The sequence below is a fragment of the Uloborus diversus genome, chromosome 10, assembly GCF_026930045.1.
Source record: "Uloborus diversus isolate 005 chromosome 10, Udiv.v.3.1, whole genome shotgun sequence".
NCBI classification, from domain to species: Eukaryota; Metazoa; Arthropoda; class Arachnida; order Araneae; family Uloboridae; genus Uloborus; species Uloborus diversus.
Genome location: NC_072740.1, coordinates 19,440,511 through 19,459,807, shown reverse-complemented (window position 1 = coordinate 19,459,807; position 19,297 = coordinate 19,440,511). Strand labels below are relative to the sequence as shown.

General features: G+C 30.3%; 1 protein-coding gene across 2 annotated transcripts in view; it reads right to left on the bottom strand.

Moving 5' to 3' along the window:
- LOC129231277 (protein kinase C-binding protein NELL2-like) overlaps positions 1-19,297 on the bottom strand; it is a 231,060-nt gene that overhangs the window by 19,267 nt on the left and 192,496 nt on the right. For both annotated transcript variants that reach the window (XM_054865562.1, XM_054865563.1), the window contains exons 3-12: positions 17,928-18,078; positions 17,058-17,328; positions 14,617-14,689; positions 14,056-14,138; positions 8,852-8,980; positions 6,968-7,061; positions 6,707-6,786; positions 4,665-4,776; positions 1,064-1,183; positions 174-311 (exon numbers count right to left, since the gene is read on the bottom strand). In XM_054865562.1, coding sequence (XP_054721537.1) covers positions 174-311; positions 1,064-1,183; positions 4,665-4,776; positions 6,707-6,786; positions 6,968-7,061; positions 8,852-8,980; positions 14,056-14,138; positions 14,617-14,689; positions 17,058-17,328; positions 17,928-18,078 — 1,251 coding nt within the window. The remainder of the gene's footprint in view (positions 1-173; positions 312-1,063; positions 1,184-4,664; positions 4,777-6,706; positions 6,787-6,967; positions 7,062-8,851; positions 8,981-14,055; positions 14,139-14,616; positions 14,690-17,057; positions 17,329-17,927; positions 18,079-19,297) is intronic.

Sequence of the window (19,297 nt, the reverse complement as noted above, 5' to 3'; positions counted from 1 at the left end):
AACCAGAAGTTACAGAACTTTAATCTCATTAACAAAATAAATTTTACAATGAAATATTTTACCTTGAAAATTATCATAAGAATAAAACTACTTTTCAAACTGGCAAAGCTCTCTAAACATATGGATTGAAAAAATAAAAGTAATGCTCTCGAAAGATGCAAAATCTTACTTACCTACACAGTTATATTTATCAAGACGATGGTAACCGGGAAGGCATTCACATACATAATCCCCACGCAAATTCACACACACAGTATTTTCCTGACAATGATGTCCATCATGTCCTCCTTCTCTTTGGCACTCATTGATGTCTAAATCAAAGTGAAAAACATAGTGGATTTCAAAACTAAAATTCAACAAAAAAAGAGGTAAGTTTAAGTTATTGTTTGAAAGATGGATTTCAATCAGGGTGCAGTCATTTTCTATTAAACACAGTCCTCCTTATGATTAAGAAAAATTAAAAAAAAGGAAAACTAAAAATCTAAAGCAATGAAAATATTAAAATTTAATGGCATAAAAATTTTAAACTAATGAAAAATTCTGCATAAGCATAGGGTTACATGTATATTTGAACACTGATATGTACAATATTAAAACATTGGGTGTGAGATTTTTTGGTGCAGGTATATCTGAAGCTTAAATTATTTGGAGTCAAAATTTCCATGCCCAAAAATTTCTTGCCCAGTCCTAGACCAAATTTCAGATAACTAATCATGTGGGGACTGAGAGGTACCTATGGAGTGCAAAGCGTTGTAGTATTCTTTCCTTGATTTTATTCAGCTTTTGAGATCAAAAAGTTTCATTCCTGAGTTAACTATGTTACATTAGAACAAAAATCTGATAAAACTTCTTGTATCAACAAACCTTACAATTCACTGTTCCCAAAATGTATGTGGTGCTGCTGGTAAAAATTTATTAGTTAATTAAAAAAACAAATCTTTAACAAAAAAGCATTGAGATTTTATTACTTTGCTTTTTAAAATGTATAAAAGTTTTGTTTTTGCACATGATTACAAAAATATCCATCAGGATGGAAAAAAAATAAAATAATTTATTTAATTACCTTCACAATGCCTGCCATCACCTTCAAAACCTTTGTTGCATTGACAGGTGTACTGAGTTTGAAGATTTAAACAAGCAGCATCAGCATGACAATCATGCCCTTGACTGCAGTAATCAACATCTGAGAGAAAAGTTTTATCATTACAACATTTAAATTTAAATAAAAAGCATTTTAAAAAGCAGAAACATTAATCATAAGATCCCTTCAAGGGGGGAAAAAAGCTAGATTTCCTAAAAAATACCAGTTGCTTTTCTTTATAATGGCACCATAGGAACTTTTTTTTTCGGTTCGGAAATTCACTAAACCCTAGCATAAAATAGAAAATCAGTAACAGAATCTGGGAAATGCTTTTATCATGAGAAGCCTTTTATACAGAATGACAGACGCATCAAGGGTTCAAGATGCAAATGAAACTCAATGCAGATTTTATATATATATATATATATATATATATATATATATATATATATATATATATATATATATATATATATATATATATATAAAATCCTTGCCCATTACCTTTTTAAAACAATATTTCTAATTTTTGCAACATTAATATATAGCATGCAAAGGTGATCATGGTCAATTAGAATCAAGTAACTGTTGGTTGGAAATTTAAAACTTGTACCTGATTTCAACATAAATATTTCATGCTATTTCTTAATTTTTATTCCCGATTTTATCAACACACCTTAAGCATTAAACATTTTTATACTATTACAAAATAATTTAAAAGTGATAAAAATTAAAAAAATCAACATTTATGTGACCAAATATAGCTGAAGCACAAAAGGAGTACCTTTCCTTTGAAACAAATTGTGCATCCAAACACACACTTTAGCAGTGCAAAGAATCAAAAGTCCTTACATTACTCAAAATTAACAGTTATACAAATACAAATGTGAAGACCAGCAACAGGCTCTTGGCCCAGCTAGGCTAGTCCTAGTCAATTTATTATTCCTCAATGAAGATCAATGGTCCTCTTAAATCAATCCACCCCCTTGCTCATTACCACCTCTTCCGGTAAGCTGTTTCAAATGCCCACTAACCTACTAAAGTAGTAGTTTTTCTTTATTTCTAGGTGAGCCTGAGATTTGAATAGCTTAAAACAATGATCCCTTGTCCTGCTTTTGGTACAAAAATTTAATCCACTAACATCATCCATTTTGATAAATTTAAACAACTGAATCATGTCCCCTCTGATTCTCCTTTGCTCCAGGCTATGCATATTAAGCCTATTAAGTCTGGTATCATAATCTAAATATGAATGTCCCCTTCCTAGCCTAGTTACCCATCCTTGAACACTTTTCAATACATAAATATCTTTCCTCAGATAAGGCGACCAAAACTGCACAGCATACTCCAAAAATGGGGTCTTACTAAACTCCTATACAAAGGCAAAACTTTCTTAGATTTGTTTGAAATAGATTTATGATAAACCCAAGCATTCTGTTGGCTTTGTTACTTGCAATGCTGCACTGGTGACTAAACTTGAAGTCCTGATTTATTAACACTAGAATTATGGGAGGGGTCATTTTGACCCCAATCAAACATTTTTTGCCTCCTCTGTATTTTCGTAAAAAGCTTAATCCTGTTTTGATTTTTCCTCAATAAATATGCTGTGTAATAATAAAAAGTTTTCAAGAAAATTGTAATTATTTTAAACCCAAATTAAAGGGTTGCAACTAAAATTGCGGGTAGGTGTCATTTTGACCCTTTTGTGGAAAAAAAGAACTGCAAATACATTTACTGATGCTGAAACATAGCAGAAACTCAAAAATGTCTCTTAGAGCATATCATTTTAAGAACCTGAAGCATTTATAATGTTTTTGTACATAAAAGGAACCATCAGCCGCTAGCTTTTGAACTGCAAGTGAAACAGTGCTGGTTTTGTGGAGAGCATTTTAAACTTTTTTTAAATATTTTACTATGTACCCTGAAAACCTCTGTATTCTTTAAATAAACTGCATTTATTAAAAATATGTTTATTTTAAACTATTTTTTAAAAATATTTAACATTATGTAAGAAACTATGCAGATTTCTTCTCAGGGGTCAAAATGACCCCCACCATATTTCTAGGTATAAAAAGATCACCGTAATTCTAGTGTTAAGATACCCAGATCCATAACATTTTCTGCTGACTAATGATTGAACCCTGTAAATGATAACTTGTACGCCTATTTCCATGACCTAAGAGTAGCACTTGACATTTCCCCAAATTAACTGCCATACCCTACTTATCCATCCACTTTGTAATATAATCTAAATCCTTTTGAAGCTGTTTTACCTGATCTTCATTTTTCTACAATCCCCATAATTGTATATCATCAGCAAAACAATTCATGCTTCCAGAAATATTCTCATTGATGTCATTCATAAAATTAATAAAAAAGAGAGGCCCTAAAACTGAACCCTGATGAATCCCCCTTAAAACATCACTCCACTTAGAATGATTTTTCCTCACAACTACTCTTTGTTTCCTTCCAGTCAGCCAATTTCTAACCCAAAGTAAAGTTTTTCCTCCTATTCCTATATCAGATAATTTGCTGAGAAGAGCACCTTATCATAAGTTTCTTGAAAATCAATATAAACAACATCCACACACTTTTTGTTTTTTAAAGCCAAGGTAACCTTGTAGTAGAAATGCAATAAATTAGTAGCACACGATTTACCTTTCCTGAACTCATACTGCAAACTAGTCAACAGACTAGTAGTCTCTAAGAAATTCATAATATTTCTTCCGATCAAAGTTTCGAAAATCTTGCAAACCATTGAAGTCAGACTTACAGGTCTATAATTCCCAGCATTATTTTTAGAACCTTTCTTGAAGAGCGGCGTTATGTTAGCCAGTTTCCAGTCCTCTGGCACTGTCCCTGAGTTATTAGAAGCATTAAAAATATTTAAAATAACATCCACTAATTCCTCTGCACATTCCACTAAAATTTTTGGATAAATATTATCTGGTCACAGAGCTTTAGTTGCTTTAATTTTTTTCAAATGGAATAGAACCTCCTCCCTGGAAAACACAAAATCCTCAAGCTGCATAATAGCTCGTGTCTTGCTAGTGTCAACTGTTGAGATACAGTTATTGTTAAACACACTGGAAAAAAAAGTTATTAAGAACATTTGCAATATCCCTATTGTTTTGGATTAAATTTCCATGCTCATCAACCAATGGCCCAATTTGACTATTTCGAGCTTTCCCAGAATTAGCATAAGCAAAAAATCTTTTAGGATTCCCAACAATGTTATCTGCTAGTCTTTGCTCCAATTCCCTTTTCAGAATAAAGAAAGTTCAAAAGAAGTGAGTTCAAAAAAAAAAAAAAAAAAAGAATTTTGATATTTAACATTAGATTTATTTTTACTTCATAAGTGATTTCAAGCATTGCAACATTGTGCAATTTTACAAAAACATTTCAAACCAGACATTATAAACTATAACTGAGGGGGAAATAATATTTTAAAGTCTGGTAAGTCACATAAATATAAAAATAAAATATGATTAAATAAAAATTAAGAGGTTAATTTACAAACCCCCTACTAACAAATTTTTAAGCATTCACATTTAAAAGGATAAAAATAACAGTATGAAATTACCTGGACAAAAGCTACAACATTCATCTGGAACACTAAACTGTTCTTCTTTAGGACAAGTAAGAGCAGGACAACTAGTTTCTGGATCAATCCGGTGACAATGCATGTTGCCATTCTAGACACACAAGGAAAAAGTATTAATATACAAACATCACTCATAATTTTTTAGCATCATCTTCCCACATCAGCAAAACTACAATAATATAAAGTTGTACAAAATATATCATTGTATTTAAAAACACAGAAATGAATTCATAATTTTAGTAAACTATTGCAAACTTCAAGTTCCAGAGCACAGTAGATAAGCATAATTTCTTTAATTTTAAGTTAATACATAGAAGAATTTTACTGAATATTAATTACTGAAATAATGCTTCAAGGTTTTTATAGTAGAAGTAATGCTTCAAGATCTCTATTTTTGAAAACTATACTGATTTTAACAGTTGTTTCCACCATGCATTAGTTTAAAAATTAATTTATTCAGTTTTGATTTTCTGCAACATATATGCCTATATGTTATGGTAAATGTGATAAACTGGTGATGGTATTAATTACAAGTGATTATGCACAATCACCAATAAACTTATTGGATATGATAAATTATTCAATATTTATCAAATTTAGCTTGATGGACTGAGTCTTGGTCTTCAGTGCATACTTTTTAGATCCGGCTACATTGCACAAGCTTCTTCCACGATTTGGTTATTAAACTTATGACCCTTGTCACTTTTAAGTACAATGATAGTTCCAAATATGGTTAAGATATCAATTAAAGAATATGCAACTATGGCTCACTTGATTTTTAGAGCATGCAACTATATGTGTTCTTAATAAATAAAATATCCTAGTTTTGAACCACCTTATCTTTAGGCGAGTCCCCAAACCTGAGGTTGAGTTTTCCCCAAATATTTTTTACAAGTATTTTCGTTAGTAGATGCCACATATGCATCTCATCAAAATATTCATTGAAGAAAGACAACATTCTTGCACAGCACCTGAAGTTAAAATTAAAAGCAACAATAATGGAGGAAAACTGGAATGCAATTTAAACAGATTAATTGTTTCAAAGGCTTTTTCAAAGAACCAATTACTTACAGTTTAGGACACTAAACCTGGCAAACCTTTGACTTAACCAAATTCTGAAAATTTCAACATGGTTGGAAGTCAAAACATTGAAAGATTGCCTTAATAGATGTTTTTAATATTTATGAAATTTGATTGAAATAATCATTTAAGTTTTAGAAATTTACTCCAAAAATGTTTAAAGCTAGAGGATTGGGTTTATTTGACAGATAAAAATTCTAAAAAATTTTTCTGAGCAAAACTCGAAAGATTAAACATTTTCCCAATTTTAGATCAAGCTAAAGAAATAAATAATGACACATTTTGGAAAACTTTATATAGGAAAATGGAAAACTTTATAGTGTTTGGAAAACTTTACATAATCTTTAATTACGGTGAAACTCAGACGAGGTGAAAAAAGTAGGAAGCATCAAATCCTGGATTCCTCAATTTTTTGCATAGTTAATAGCTTGGAAATGAGTTTATTGAATTAATGTACATGAAGTAATGCTACAAGAAACTAAAAAAGAAATCTCAATGATATTAATTCAGATAAAAAGCAAAGATAAACATAAAAAAAAAACGAATTGCAGGAACAAACTAGTTTCAAAGTTCAGGATTGCAAAAATTAACCTTTTCATAAACAAGATTGAGAATTACACACATTTTTGATCATTTTTGAAACATGTTCATTACTTTTTGTTTTCCTTCTTTCTAAAATAGTTTTTTTTCTACAAAAGGTGGTAAAACATATTTTTAAAAAGCATGGTATGTACCACACGTGTTGTATCAGCCATATTGTCAATTCTCTTACTTTTTTTCTCATAAGCGCTATGACACTTATGCCCGAAAATGAGGTAGTGCAAAAATAAGCAAATAAGAAATAAAAAAGCATTCAGTTAAAAGGTACTGAAACTATTATGTTTCAAAATGCAGCAAAGCATGATCCAAAGTTATAAAGTAATAAAAAATGGAATTCTTACTTTGCATTCACAAATTGCGCATTTCAATGGGCTAATACGCTCTCCATGATCATAAGAAACATTTTCAAACAGGCACTTCTCTATAAGTGAGAAAGACAAGAATTAAAACTGAATGAGAATTAAGAAATAAAATATGATTGAATCTAACATATTAAAATTTGAACAGATTTTCATTTGAAAAAGAAAAAAAAAATATGTGTTTTAAATGTCAAACTTTAAAATCAATCTTACTTAGAATGGAGATAAGTACTCATTACTTACTAAGACAAACTGGACAGCACTCGCCAGGAACAAAGACAGGATTTTTGCACTGCACTGAAGAACAGGACATAGGTAAACATTTTATCTCTCCATGCTAAAATGAAAAAAATTGTACAAGAAAAAATATTAACTTAAGACACAAAAAACAGGTATAAAAGAATAATGATACAACAACATGTTTGCAAACAAAAACTAAATAAATGGAAGTTAGAAAAATGCATTTGGGAGAAATAAAGAGGGGGAGTTACTAAACACTGCATAAACATTTATTACAAAACTTAATACTATAAACATTGCCATAGTTGAACTTAAGTTAAGTTTTTAATTTTTTTATTAATCATTATTCCATAGTAAAGTAAAATAGGAAGCATTAAAACAGCTATAATGATTCATTTATTATTACTATTATTTCAATAATAAGTATATAAAAGATTGTAGGACAATTACCACAAGTACAACTCATTTTCAGAGTAAATCGTCCTTCATGTTTAAATGTAAACAAAATATATTTCATTTCTTATAATTACTTTTCTGTTTGTTTTACTTTTTAGTGTATTTGAAAGCTGATTTGAAAAGTTTTTTTTTTTTTTTTTTTTTGAAGTTAATCAAGCTGAATTGGAGATTCTTAACACAAAAAAAGCATAATTTCACATAAAAACGGCAACTTTTGTTACAAGTACTACACAGCTGTTGCTCTGATTTAAAATATGTATATACATATGTTGATTTAACAAATTTTATTACACAGAAAGTTAGGCACTGTAGTCCCTTTTACATCATTCATTTAAAAAAAAAGCTATTTTCAGCAATCTTTAAAATCAAACCATGTTTCAAATCAATCTAACAGAATTCAATGTACCATTTTCTCCAGAGTATAATCCGTGGATTATCTGTCAAAAAAGATTGAACCTCTTCACCAATAGAGACCGTTTTGCTGCCTGTAGGTTGTTTATTTTATATAGCTTGATTGTTCTTCTTATGCGACTCAGGCTATGTAAAATAAACAAGGATACAGTCAAGGATGAAGCTTTCATTTGCACAAGAATAGATCTTCTGCTCCATTGTCTTGCCTCTTTATCATTAAGTAATTAGTGTAGTATAATCACGATTAAAAAAAAAATCAATATTTTTCAGATAACTTTTTGATTAATTTTGATTACATTTTAAAAGTTATTACTTCTTTGCATTTTTAACAGACTTGCTAAAAGCATTTGTTAAATCAAAACTTATTTTTTCCATCTCATTATCTGCAGATTATACACCACTGCAGACAATATGAAGATTTTTTTTTCTCTTCAGGCTGATTTTAGGACCTTCGGATTAGAGGCTGACGATGTACAGCAACCTGTAGGAACTGCAATAATAATACCGTGCAATAATATTAAAACATTAAGAAAAATGAGACTCGGACTAGAAAACTAGTTCCTGTATTCTGTTAAAAATGATTAAAACCAATTTGATAATCATACACACATAATATATTTTTCATTTTTTATAGACCTAATGCTGTTGGAAAAACATATACAGAAAGAAATGAACAAATTTTGTTATTAAGTATGAAAAATGGTATGTGTAAGTGGTTTTCCTCCCAATTTCTTTTTCTTTTTGAATTGTTTGTATCATTATTATATGGAACATATTCTGGTGTGGAATTATTAATACTTAATTTGCATTTTAAATTTATTACTTTATCTCTTTTTAGAAAAAATATTTATATTTGAATTTGCTTCAAAAATTATAGTGAAAACATTCAAGAATCAAAATGCTATTGTTTCTATACATAATGTTGAAGGATAAAAGATGTACTAGTTCAACTGTCTAATATCCTTTAGAATAAACCTGCATTCTTAAATAATTTAAGTACATAATAATTTAAATTCGTACCACACAAGAACAAATGTCACAGCCATGCTTCCAAGTTGAACCATCTGGATGAGTAGAACCATTGACATTGCAACTCTTCTGGCATTCACACTGCTGTAATGCTGATATATGGTGCTCAGCATTTGCTAACTGCAATGAAATACTATCTGGTTATGTAACTCAAAAATATTTATCATATAGTATTATATAGAAAAATATTACTGTTTTCTAGCAAAATAAAATGTAAAGGATCAAATATATTTGGAACAATTAGGAAGACATTTTGACAAGATTAACAATACAGTCAATTTATAGCAGTAAGTTACCACCAGTAAGCCAGGGCAAGGCAGAACCACTTGCAAATATACCAGATAGCTCGGTTATCACACCTAGAGACTGCAGTTTTGCTCTTATTAGAACTCTTCAGTCTCGCATAGTGAATAACCGAGCCGGAGGCAGATGTCAACTCATTGAAGCTGAGAAAGCCAACAAACTGGTACACAGAGTGAATCCATCTCACCAGCGAGTGTCTGCAGCATGGTGCGGTTTGACTCATGAATTTAAGACAAAGTTTGGGTATATTGCAAATAGTTCTGGCTTAGGGGCAGGGCAGTAACTTACTGCTGTAAATACCCAAGCTTTGCCTTCAATTCATGAGTGGAACCGCATCATGCTGCGGACGCTCACTGGTGAAATGAATTCGCTCTATGTACCAGTTTGTTGGCACTCTCAGCTTCAATGAGTTGACATCTGCCTCCGACTCGGTTATTCACTAAGCTAGACTGAAGAGTTCTAATAAGAACGAAATTGCAGTCTCTAGCTGTGATAACCGAGCTGTCTGGTATATCGCAAATAATACAGTCAATGTGTATGGAAGTGATACTAGCATAAAGATAAGCAAAGTATTAATCAAGTATTTCAACTCAAAAATTCTAAACTGTTATTCCTCAGTTTTATTTATTTCTTAATTTTTCTTTTAGTGAAAAAAGTATAATGTTTCTTAAGATACAGCTGTTCCTCTGATGATGCTTTACTTCACGAGGATCTCTAATCAAAGAATTATTTTTCCATCATGCACCCTGCTATGTAGAAAATTTCTATATAAGTACAATAGAGTTTCTGTTAAATGGTGATTTCCTTACAAACTTAAGGTCAAAAGTGATGACCTCAGCCTAACTATAACAGAATAAACATAATAAAGAAGTCAGTTTTGTTCTGTATTAATATGGAAAGATCATAGCAATTTCCTCTCATTGTTTTAGATAAATCACAAAAACTAAGGTGAATTCAATCTTACCATATATTACCAAGAATCTTGTAATACTGACTGTGATTGAGATTAAAAATTGTGATGGAAAAATGTGAAAAGAAAAAAGAAAAATGCTGTAATTTTTTACTGACAGTTGGATAGGATATTCAGAGACTTGCACAACCTCCAAATATATTCTTGAGCTTAGAAATCTGGCTTTTCATTTCCTCGTTAACTAAATTTTCAATGAAGTTGGTATCATATGACCATATATAGTGTCATGACATGATATATGTATATGAATCTTTCATAGTGTGCAATGCTTCTTGTAGAAAACCTTTAGTTCTTAAACTTTTAAATATATTTTGTTGAAAAAAAGGAAATTTTGAAAAGTTATGATCTTAGAAACCCAGAAGATGACATCACATGAAAAAAATCTATCTGGGCAATGTGAATTGCTTCACATTAACTCGTAATTAGTGATGTAAAATACCCGGGTATTTATTTTTAGGGGTAAATACCCAGGGTATATACCTGGGTAAATACCCAAAATGGGTAAATACCCGGGTATTTATTTCAAAAATTTGTATTCATCTAAAATATTTTTCTGTATGTATTCCATTATGTATATATACAACCAACCATATACAAAACAATACATTTTTGCCCAAAAATTGTATTTTGATCACATATTTAAAGAATTATTGTGTGAAACAGCTTAGCAATCTAATATGATATTCACATTAAATGTGTTGGATATGCCTAATCAATGTTGATAGCCAAATTTCAGATATAAAAAGCCATTCTACAAAAAGAAAAAAGCTTAACTGGTTACAAAAAAAAAAGCAAACATCAATTTTTTAAGGTCCTAGTCTTTTATAACCCAGTAATATGTCCCTGCATGACATCAAAATGTAACGAAATGTCGCTCAATTTATTATTATAATTTATTTACCTATATCTTATGCAGAAATTTCCTTCAAACTCAGTCCAATTGTTCAGGTGTATTCTGTATCACACACACATATATATATACACACACACACACAAATAATATACATAAACATTTAAAATTCATTTAAAATTTTTAATCTTTTATTTTAGGGTTTATGTTTAAAAAAGATAATAGTCACCTTTTAATACTACCTAAAAAATTTTTGTAAAATGCGCAATTACTAGGGGATTTACCCTGCCTTTGGATAAATACCCAAAAAAATATTTACCTTCCCACCCTACAGGAGAGCAAATACAAATGAGCAAGGCAACAGAAAAGAAAATTTTGCTTTTTTTTTTGTTTATTAATGTGAAAACTGTTTTTATATTTTCCATGATATCACTTAAATATCAATAAAATAAATAACACCATAGTTTCTTAATAACTTCTCAGTTTATTCTTCCAAACATCCCTCATGCTTCCTTTTTTTTTTCATTTTGGATATGACTAACCTAGATTGTGATTTTGAAATCCTGAAGTTCATAATGAATTGCTTATACTTCTCCAATTATGACATTGAAAAGAAAGGTTCTTTGGTTCACGATATGTTTCTTTCATGATTTCATCAAGTCTTCCAATAAAAAATATTATAAACTGTGTAATACATATGTATATATCAGTTTTACCAATTATTTCTTATTTAGATTTAAAAAAAAAATTCTCATTCGCTTTTTTGCATTTTTAATTAAATACCCAGTTTTTGGGTATTTACCCAGGCCTTGGGTAAATACCCGGGTAAATACCCAAAAAATATTTACCTACCCGCTGGGTATTTACCCGATCCACATCACTACTCGTAATCAACCTGAAAAAGGCATAAGTCTGGTTGCTGATGAGGTATTGCATAGTTGTAATACACAGAACAATACCAATCAAATAAAAATACATATAGACAGCTCAAAGCATGAATAATGTGAAGAAAAAGAATTCTTGTGAATGCCTTTCAAAAATTTTGTTTAAGAATGCATTTTATTTAAGGATGTTTTTTGCGGTGTCTTGAAGGACTTTAAATAAAGAACAAACTGTGCAAGAATTTTGTGCAATTATATTCATTTAAAGATAAACCTATCTGAAAAACAACTGTTTTTGATAAGCATATTTAAAAGACTTACTCTATCTGCATATAAAATTGTACCAAAGCAATCATTTAGTATAAATTATGCATTTACCTAGATCAAGGTACAGAGAAAGCCCTCTCTTAGTATGCAGAAAAGAAGCTGCATATAATTTATTGACTCCTTGCAGTGTTAAATCTATTTGATAACTTTTTCAAAAGTATGCAGTTTATAATGAGAAACCAATTTCAAGCCCACACTATTCTTCTTTAAAAAATCTTTAACTTTAACTTTGATAAATTTCAGATGGAGAAGTATATTCAAACTAGATCTTAGAGATTGAAGTAATGTGTAGGCGCCTCTTCATAAAGATACACCTCTTTCACTCATTTTGAGTCCATAAAACATCAAATTTAATGTAAAGTCATTCCATGCAAAATCAACAAATTTTTAAGAAATTTTCGTGCCTGCACCATTTTTGATTTTGAAGCAAATTGACAGGTAATATGTGTCAGTATTCTGTACTTCCAAGATATATTACTTTCTTCTTGAAGAAATTTATTCCTGAGATATAGCTATTTTTTGCTATTTGCTTTACGGACTTATAAAATTTGATATTTTTTTAATTATTTTTGTAAAAGCTTTAGTAACTGCATTAAAATTAGTTAGCTTGAGGCAAAGCTGATAGAATGAACTTTGATTAGTATATAAAGAGAAAAGATTTAAGTTAGTCTAACAATACATTTTCTGGACTTAAATTGTGGTTCAAAACGTGCCGTTTTTGACATTCAGAGCATAAAAAATCAATGAGGGACTTACAGTAGGAGGCTATTTTTTTTTAATGCCACATGTAGTTATGCATATTAGAAATAAAGAAAAATTAAGCTGATACTGGTTGTCTTCATTATGAAAAAAATTACTTAAACTTAAGAAAAATAAAAAATGGGTTCTTTCACTAACCAAAAACAGCCTGTTGGTGAGTAAATAAAAATTTGAAAATGATAGGGTAAGAAGCTTTTACCTTGTCCTTTAAAACAACAACAAAAAAAATCTGCTTTAACTGTGTGTGAAAACACAGGTATTTTTTTCCACAACTTAAAACAATTATGATCGTGAATAGGGTATCTTTATGGAAGGGCTTTAAAAATATTTATCATTAAATTCATAACTCAAAATATACCGTGAAGCCAATTTTTCATTTTTTCTGAAGTTTAAGCAATTTTTTAATAAGGAAGGAAAGCTAATATCAGCTTATTTTTTTCTGTGTTTCTAATATGCATAACTAAGTGTGACAGGAAAACAAATTAGCCTCCTACTGTAAGTCTTTCATCGCCTATTTTATGCTCTACATAATGACAATTGCATTCATTAAACTCTTATTTGCTCCAGTAGAATTTTTAGTAAGACTAAACTTAAATAGTTTCTATAAATAAAGTTCATTCTCTCAGCTTTACAATAAGCTGTATTAGATCATCCTACTAAGTTGAATAAATTTACAAGAGCTTTTAGGAACAGCATCAAAACTGCCAAATTTTCTCATCTGCAGAGCCCCCCCCCCCCAAAAAAAAAGGCTAAATTTCAGGAACATAATTCTTTCAGGATAAAAAATAAAACAGTTTGGGAATACAGAATATTACTTGCCAAATTTCATTGAAATCTAAAATGATGCCACATGATCCATTTGTTGATTTAATATGGAATGCCTCTGTAGCATTCAAACCAATTTATAAAAATGTTATTACAGGATTTTGCATAACTTAAGACACTTTTGATAACAGTTTTAGAAGCCTTAATAATAAAATATCAAATATTCTATACAGAATGAAATAGATTCAATAAATTATTTGACATATCAGGAGTGGGTGCACTATACTGAGAATAATTTAATTAAATAAAGTGAATTTCAATAATAATTGAGGGTACATACTCGTTCAGTAAGCTCTTTAATGTGGTTTTCCAACTGACGTACTGAATTCTGTAATTGTTGGAACTGGCCACAAGTGGGACAATCTATAAATTCAATGCAGTATTAGTACAAAATAAAATAAAAGTTAAAAAATTATTTAAGGCAGCAAAAAGAAACAAACAGACCCAGTGGCACAACAGCCTATGGGGGCCAAGTCTACTGTGCCTATCTCAATTTTCCTGATCAAGGGCTCTGGCATGCAAGGCAGATGTTGCGGTTAGTTGGGCAACCGAAAATGGAACCCCCAGGGTTTAGTCCCCAAGCACACTTGGTACTCATTTTATTGACTCACTGAAGGGATGAATGACAGAGTCGACCATGACCAACCCAAGAATCGAACCCGGGTCTGTGGCATGGAAGTGCAAAGCACGCCACTGAGCAATTGGGCATTTAATACAGCAATAGATATGAAATAAATATCCTGTAATTGATTTTAAAATCTCGATTGTATTTTAATAGCACAAAGTATCATAATGCATAAATAAAATTGATATATTAATAATGCAATATCAAAAGAATTACCTGTATCTATATTTGGACACTGAATTCTATAACCATGAGCTTCTGTTGCTATTTTAACATCTTGTAAGTAGCCCTACATAAAACCAGTAAAAGAGTTTAAGAATAACAGATTTACAATAAGACAAATGTAAAGTACCATGTGACATGCTACGCATAATAAACTTCAGGGCAATTCCAACATAACTGCACTTGCCAGACGTCCTGATTTGACTCAAACAGCTCTGGTTTTCAGATGAAATCCCAGTGTTCCTACCAGATTACTCAAGGTAACGGTAAAAGACAGATTTCATTACAGATGACTAAAAAAGTTCAAAAATAATTAACTGTGAAGGATTATTTAGGAAAATTACTTTGTCATTTGTAATATTGACAAGTAAAATTAGTATAAGATTAGCTTGTGAAAATTTTTACAACAAGATAACAAAAAAAAAACTTTCCAAAAAAGTCCCAGCCCACGAAACGAAAATGTAAATATTCAAAAAATTTTATGCTTAATTCAAAGTGTTTCTTCTTACTCAAGTAATTTATAGATATTAACATGTAAGAAATAAACATTTAAATTTATCTGCTTGTGTTGTTTATTATTACCCCTAGTTTAGGCTCATAATTAGTAAAAATTTATTCATATCATTTAGAATTAACTAATTTCTAAAACACTCAAACAACCAGTCAACAGTGTGTATCGTTTTTAATACTCGCAACAGCGGGGGGGGGGGGGCATTCTAGTGTCTTGGTTGAACATTTCAGAAGTCTGACAAGCCTAATCATAACAAACGAAAATTCATCGAAAAAATATCCTTGATGATTACGTCTAAAATAACATGCAACTGTTTATGAAAATAATATATTTAAAGCAAAAAAAAGTCAACAGGTTTTTTAAAAACTTTGATATAAGTCTTTCGGTAAATATGAAAAAGAAATATTTCTGTCCATTGCAAAGTAAAAACTATCTATAGGCAAAGTTTGAGATAATTGTTTTTTTTTTTCTAATTTAAAGTCATTATTAAAGCAAAACAGCTAAACCATATTTAGTTCTTTAGTATGCAGGTTAAAATAATGTGGAAATATACAAGAATTAAATTATACTGAAAAGTCCAACAATTGTCAACATAGGAAGGTTCTGCTGACAAGATGCCTGACATAGTGGTAGCTCATTTCTACTCAGAAACAGAGGAGAGGAATTCATATGTTGGCATAATGCCAATAACTATCAAAGTATGTTAATACATGTACACATAACATAACTCTCATATAAGTCCATAATTATGGCTCAAAACTCAAGACATTCAACCAGATTGAAGATTTTTGGGAAAGTAAGAGACCTGATCAATGAAAAAAAAAATTTACTTTGTTTCAGTTGTTGAACAGTTGCTTAATGAGGCAGGTTAAAAACCTGCATTTCAAGATTAAGTAAATACAAGAAAGAATTTAAATACTTGAAATTTTATGAATTGTGTTGTATAAACATAGTTTTAACAATCAGAAAAAGTATATATATATATATATATAATATTCAAAACAGAATTATGAAACTAATAAAAACTGAAAAATAAAAATGAGTATAATTGCTGAAAAATTTTAAAGACTTGCATATACAGCTATATTATTAAGCCAAGTAATATATACTACAGCATGTCCCTGTTTAACCTACAAGACCTCTATTTCTGCAACCGTTAGTAATAGATATATACTTCCAATTGCGAAAATGGTCAGAATGAGCAAAAGTAGAATTTAGTGAAAAAAATATAAAATCTAACTTCCTTTTTGGTCCCTAAGTTCCCCTCTTAATATTTGGGGAATTCACAAGCATAAAAAACAATTCAAACAGATAAAATTTGACTCAATCACAATCAATATTCAGTTCGAAATTCTAAGAGACTGTACTGAAAATGAGATGGGAATATATTGCCCTACCAGAAGAAAATCAATTATAGTATTATTGAAGCAAAAAGCAGTATGTATATTGAAAAAAAGAAAATGTCACACTATGAGTAGTAAAAATGCATTTCATAGGTTCCTATAATTTCAGAAAAAGAAAAAAAAAACAATTTATTGAACTGCTATACGATCCTGGAAAACCACCAGTGCTAAATCGTATAAGTCACAGAATGCATTGATCGCACAAATGTCAAGTTTCTGAGTTTGAAATGTTTCCTGCTACTTGGGATATCCCTAAATATTAATGGGAGGACATCGAAACTGTATTAAAAGTTAGATGTCATATTTTTCCATTTTTTTCCACTTCAACCTTTCAAAATCTATTTCATTTTTACAATTGGAAGTATTTACCTAGGGCTAAAGGATATGAAAATAGAGGTCTTGCATTTTAATTGAGGACACGCTGTATATAATGACCTTTAAAAGTAAAAAGAAAATGACTAAAGTAACACTCACATGGAATTGCCCTTCAGTAGTTTATTTTAATTTTTACAAATAATTACCTTGTAGAAAAAGTGGTGAGCATTTCGCTGCCCAAGCCAAAGTGAAATATTCCGACTAGTAAAGTTGTAGTCAATGTCGGGAATAATCCGCCTATAAATGCGATTGCAGTCAACATACAAATTAACTGTATTTCCACTAACACTAATGGCAACTTGATGCCAGTTTTTGTCAGTTAAGTGATATGGGAATGTTTCAACAAAAGTAGTATTTTTATGAGTAAAATGAAGACGGACTTCATCTTTTCTGCCACTGCTTTGAAGCTCCAAAAACCTAAATAAATAAAAATAATAATAAATGAGAAATAAGTAACAAAATGGAAAATTGTTCTCAGACATTATAAATCCATAATCAGTAAAAGGGAAAACATGAAAAATAAATCCATATAAAAAGACTTTTAACACAGAGAAACTCAATACAACAAAAGCAAATGGATTTTATGTGAAAGGATGTAGAATACTAAACACAAGAATGCTTGATTGATCAAAGCATTCATTGATTGCAAAGCGATCATTGAATATTGATCAAAGGTTTTAAAAGTGAAAAATTTACTAAATAACATTAGACAAAGCATATTAAAACATAATAGTTCAATTCCAAACCATATCTGAGCGAAAATGTATTTCAACAGAAGAAAAACATTATTTTTATAATAAGTTGAGTGAAGGGCTCTCTTGATTGAGACAAAAATTCATGATAAAAGAAATTCAGGTTTTTAAAAAAATCAAGTTGATAAGGGCTGACTGAAATAAGAGGCACCTATACAATATGTAGCTGCATGAAGTATTAAAATATTTTAACATAATTTAATAAAGTAGTTTTCTCGATTACATAAAAAGAATACCTATTCTAGAGAGTGAAAAAAATAATACCTGCTATTTCCTTCGGAAAAAGAAATTATTGTCCCAGCATTTTTTTCTTCTTGCTTTAAAGTTGCAATGAAACTAAATTCATTTGTCTCTGACAAATGATCTGTAACTTTCTGTAACATTTCTGCAGGCAGCTGTAAATGCCTGGAGTCGCCTAAAAATTAATAGGATAGATTTTCATAGAAATATTGCATCATAAAAGAAGGGAAAAAATAATAGACAAAAACAAGATCATAGCATTTAACATAACCAATATATTAAGCCATTAATTATGTATCATGTTGCAATTTAACAGTAGGGGAAGATGCTGTACCCACGGCCAGTTGTACCTACGGATGTTGGTCAGGAAATTCCAGGTATCATTGAGAGAGATCCTAATTGGGGTTCAACGTGTGTGTCACAGCCCTCTCCAGTACCCCAGGAAGTTTCAATGCCATCAAACGAACATTTAAGATTCTAACACATTTGTTTTGGTTATAGTAGGGTCAAAGCAAAAAAAAAGCATGAGATATTTATTTATTTTTTTCGTCTTGTCGTGGATTGTATTAATTCTTTTTTGTTGTAGATATCATATCTTATATTTTGAAGGTTTTGTTTCTGATTTTTAATGTTGTAAAACTGGTCCTGTCGATGTGACTGCCTTGCAAAACCAAAATGGCATACCTTTGTACCCAAGGACACACAACCATGTGTACCCACGCACAGCAATTTTTAGTCTCCTTGGATCACACATGAGTCTTCCTACAATGCGAAGTGCCTCAAAATAGTGCCTTGTCATCAACATCCAAAATTTGCTTTCAACAAAGATGATGAATTTGAAGTAGGGCTTGAAGTTATAGTGTTAAAGTAACCCCCCACCTGTTGTAGGATCTACAGGCCGTCAATCCCACCTGTTTTCATTTGAAGTCAACTTTTCTAGATTTTTGTTTGTTTAATCTAAACTGCGTTTTTTGTGGCAGGTTAATTTTGAAGGTTTCAATTTGCGTATAAATTGATGTTGTTATGTAGATACATAGTGAGCCATACTATCATGAATCTAGTTTTTTTTTTTTTTGTTTAAAAACATATTAATTATTCATAACATCATTAACTCTCTTAAGACTAATAACTTTTATAAAGAGTTCACTGATGTTGAAGATTAAGGAAAATTGAAAAAAGGGAAAAAACCTTCGATTAATTTTCAAAGTTAAATTTCTGTTAGAGATTTTTTTAATGTTATTTTCAATGGATGTTTGGAGTATTTCAATATAAAATAGCTTATGAAAATATATTGAGTATAATTGATTTCCTCAGATCTATTATATATTTTTTTAATATGTCCATGGGTACAAAGGCACCTGTCCGCGGGGGGAACGAGTTGTTGTACCCACAGA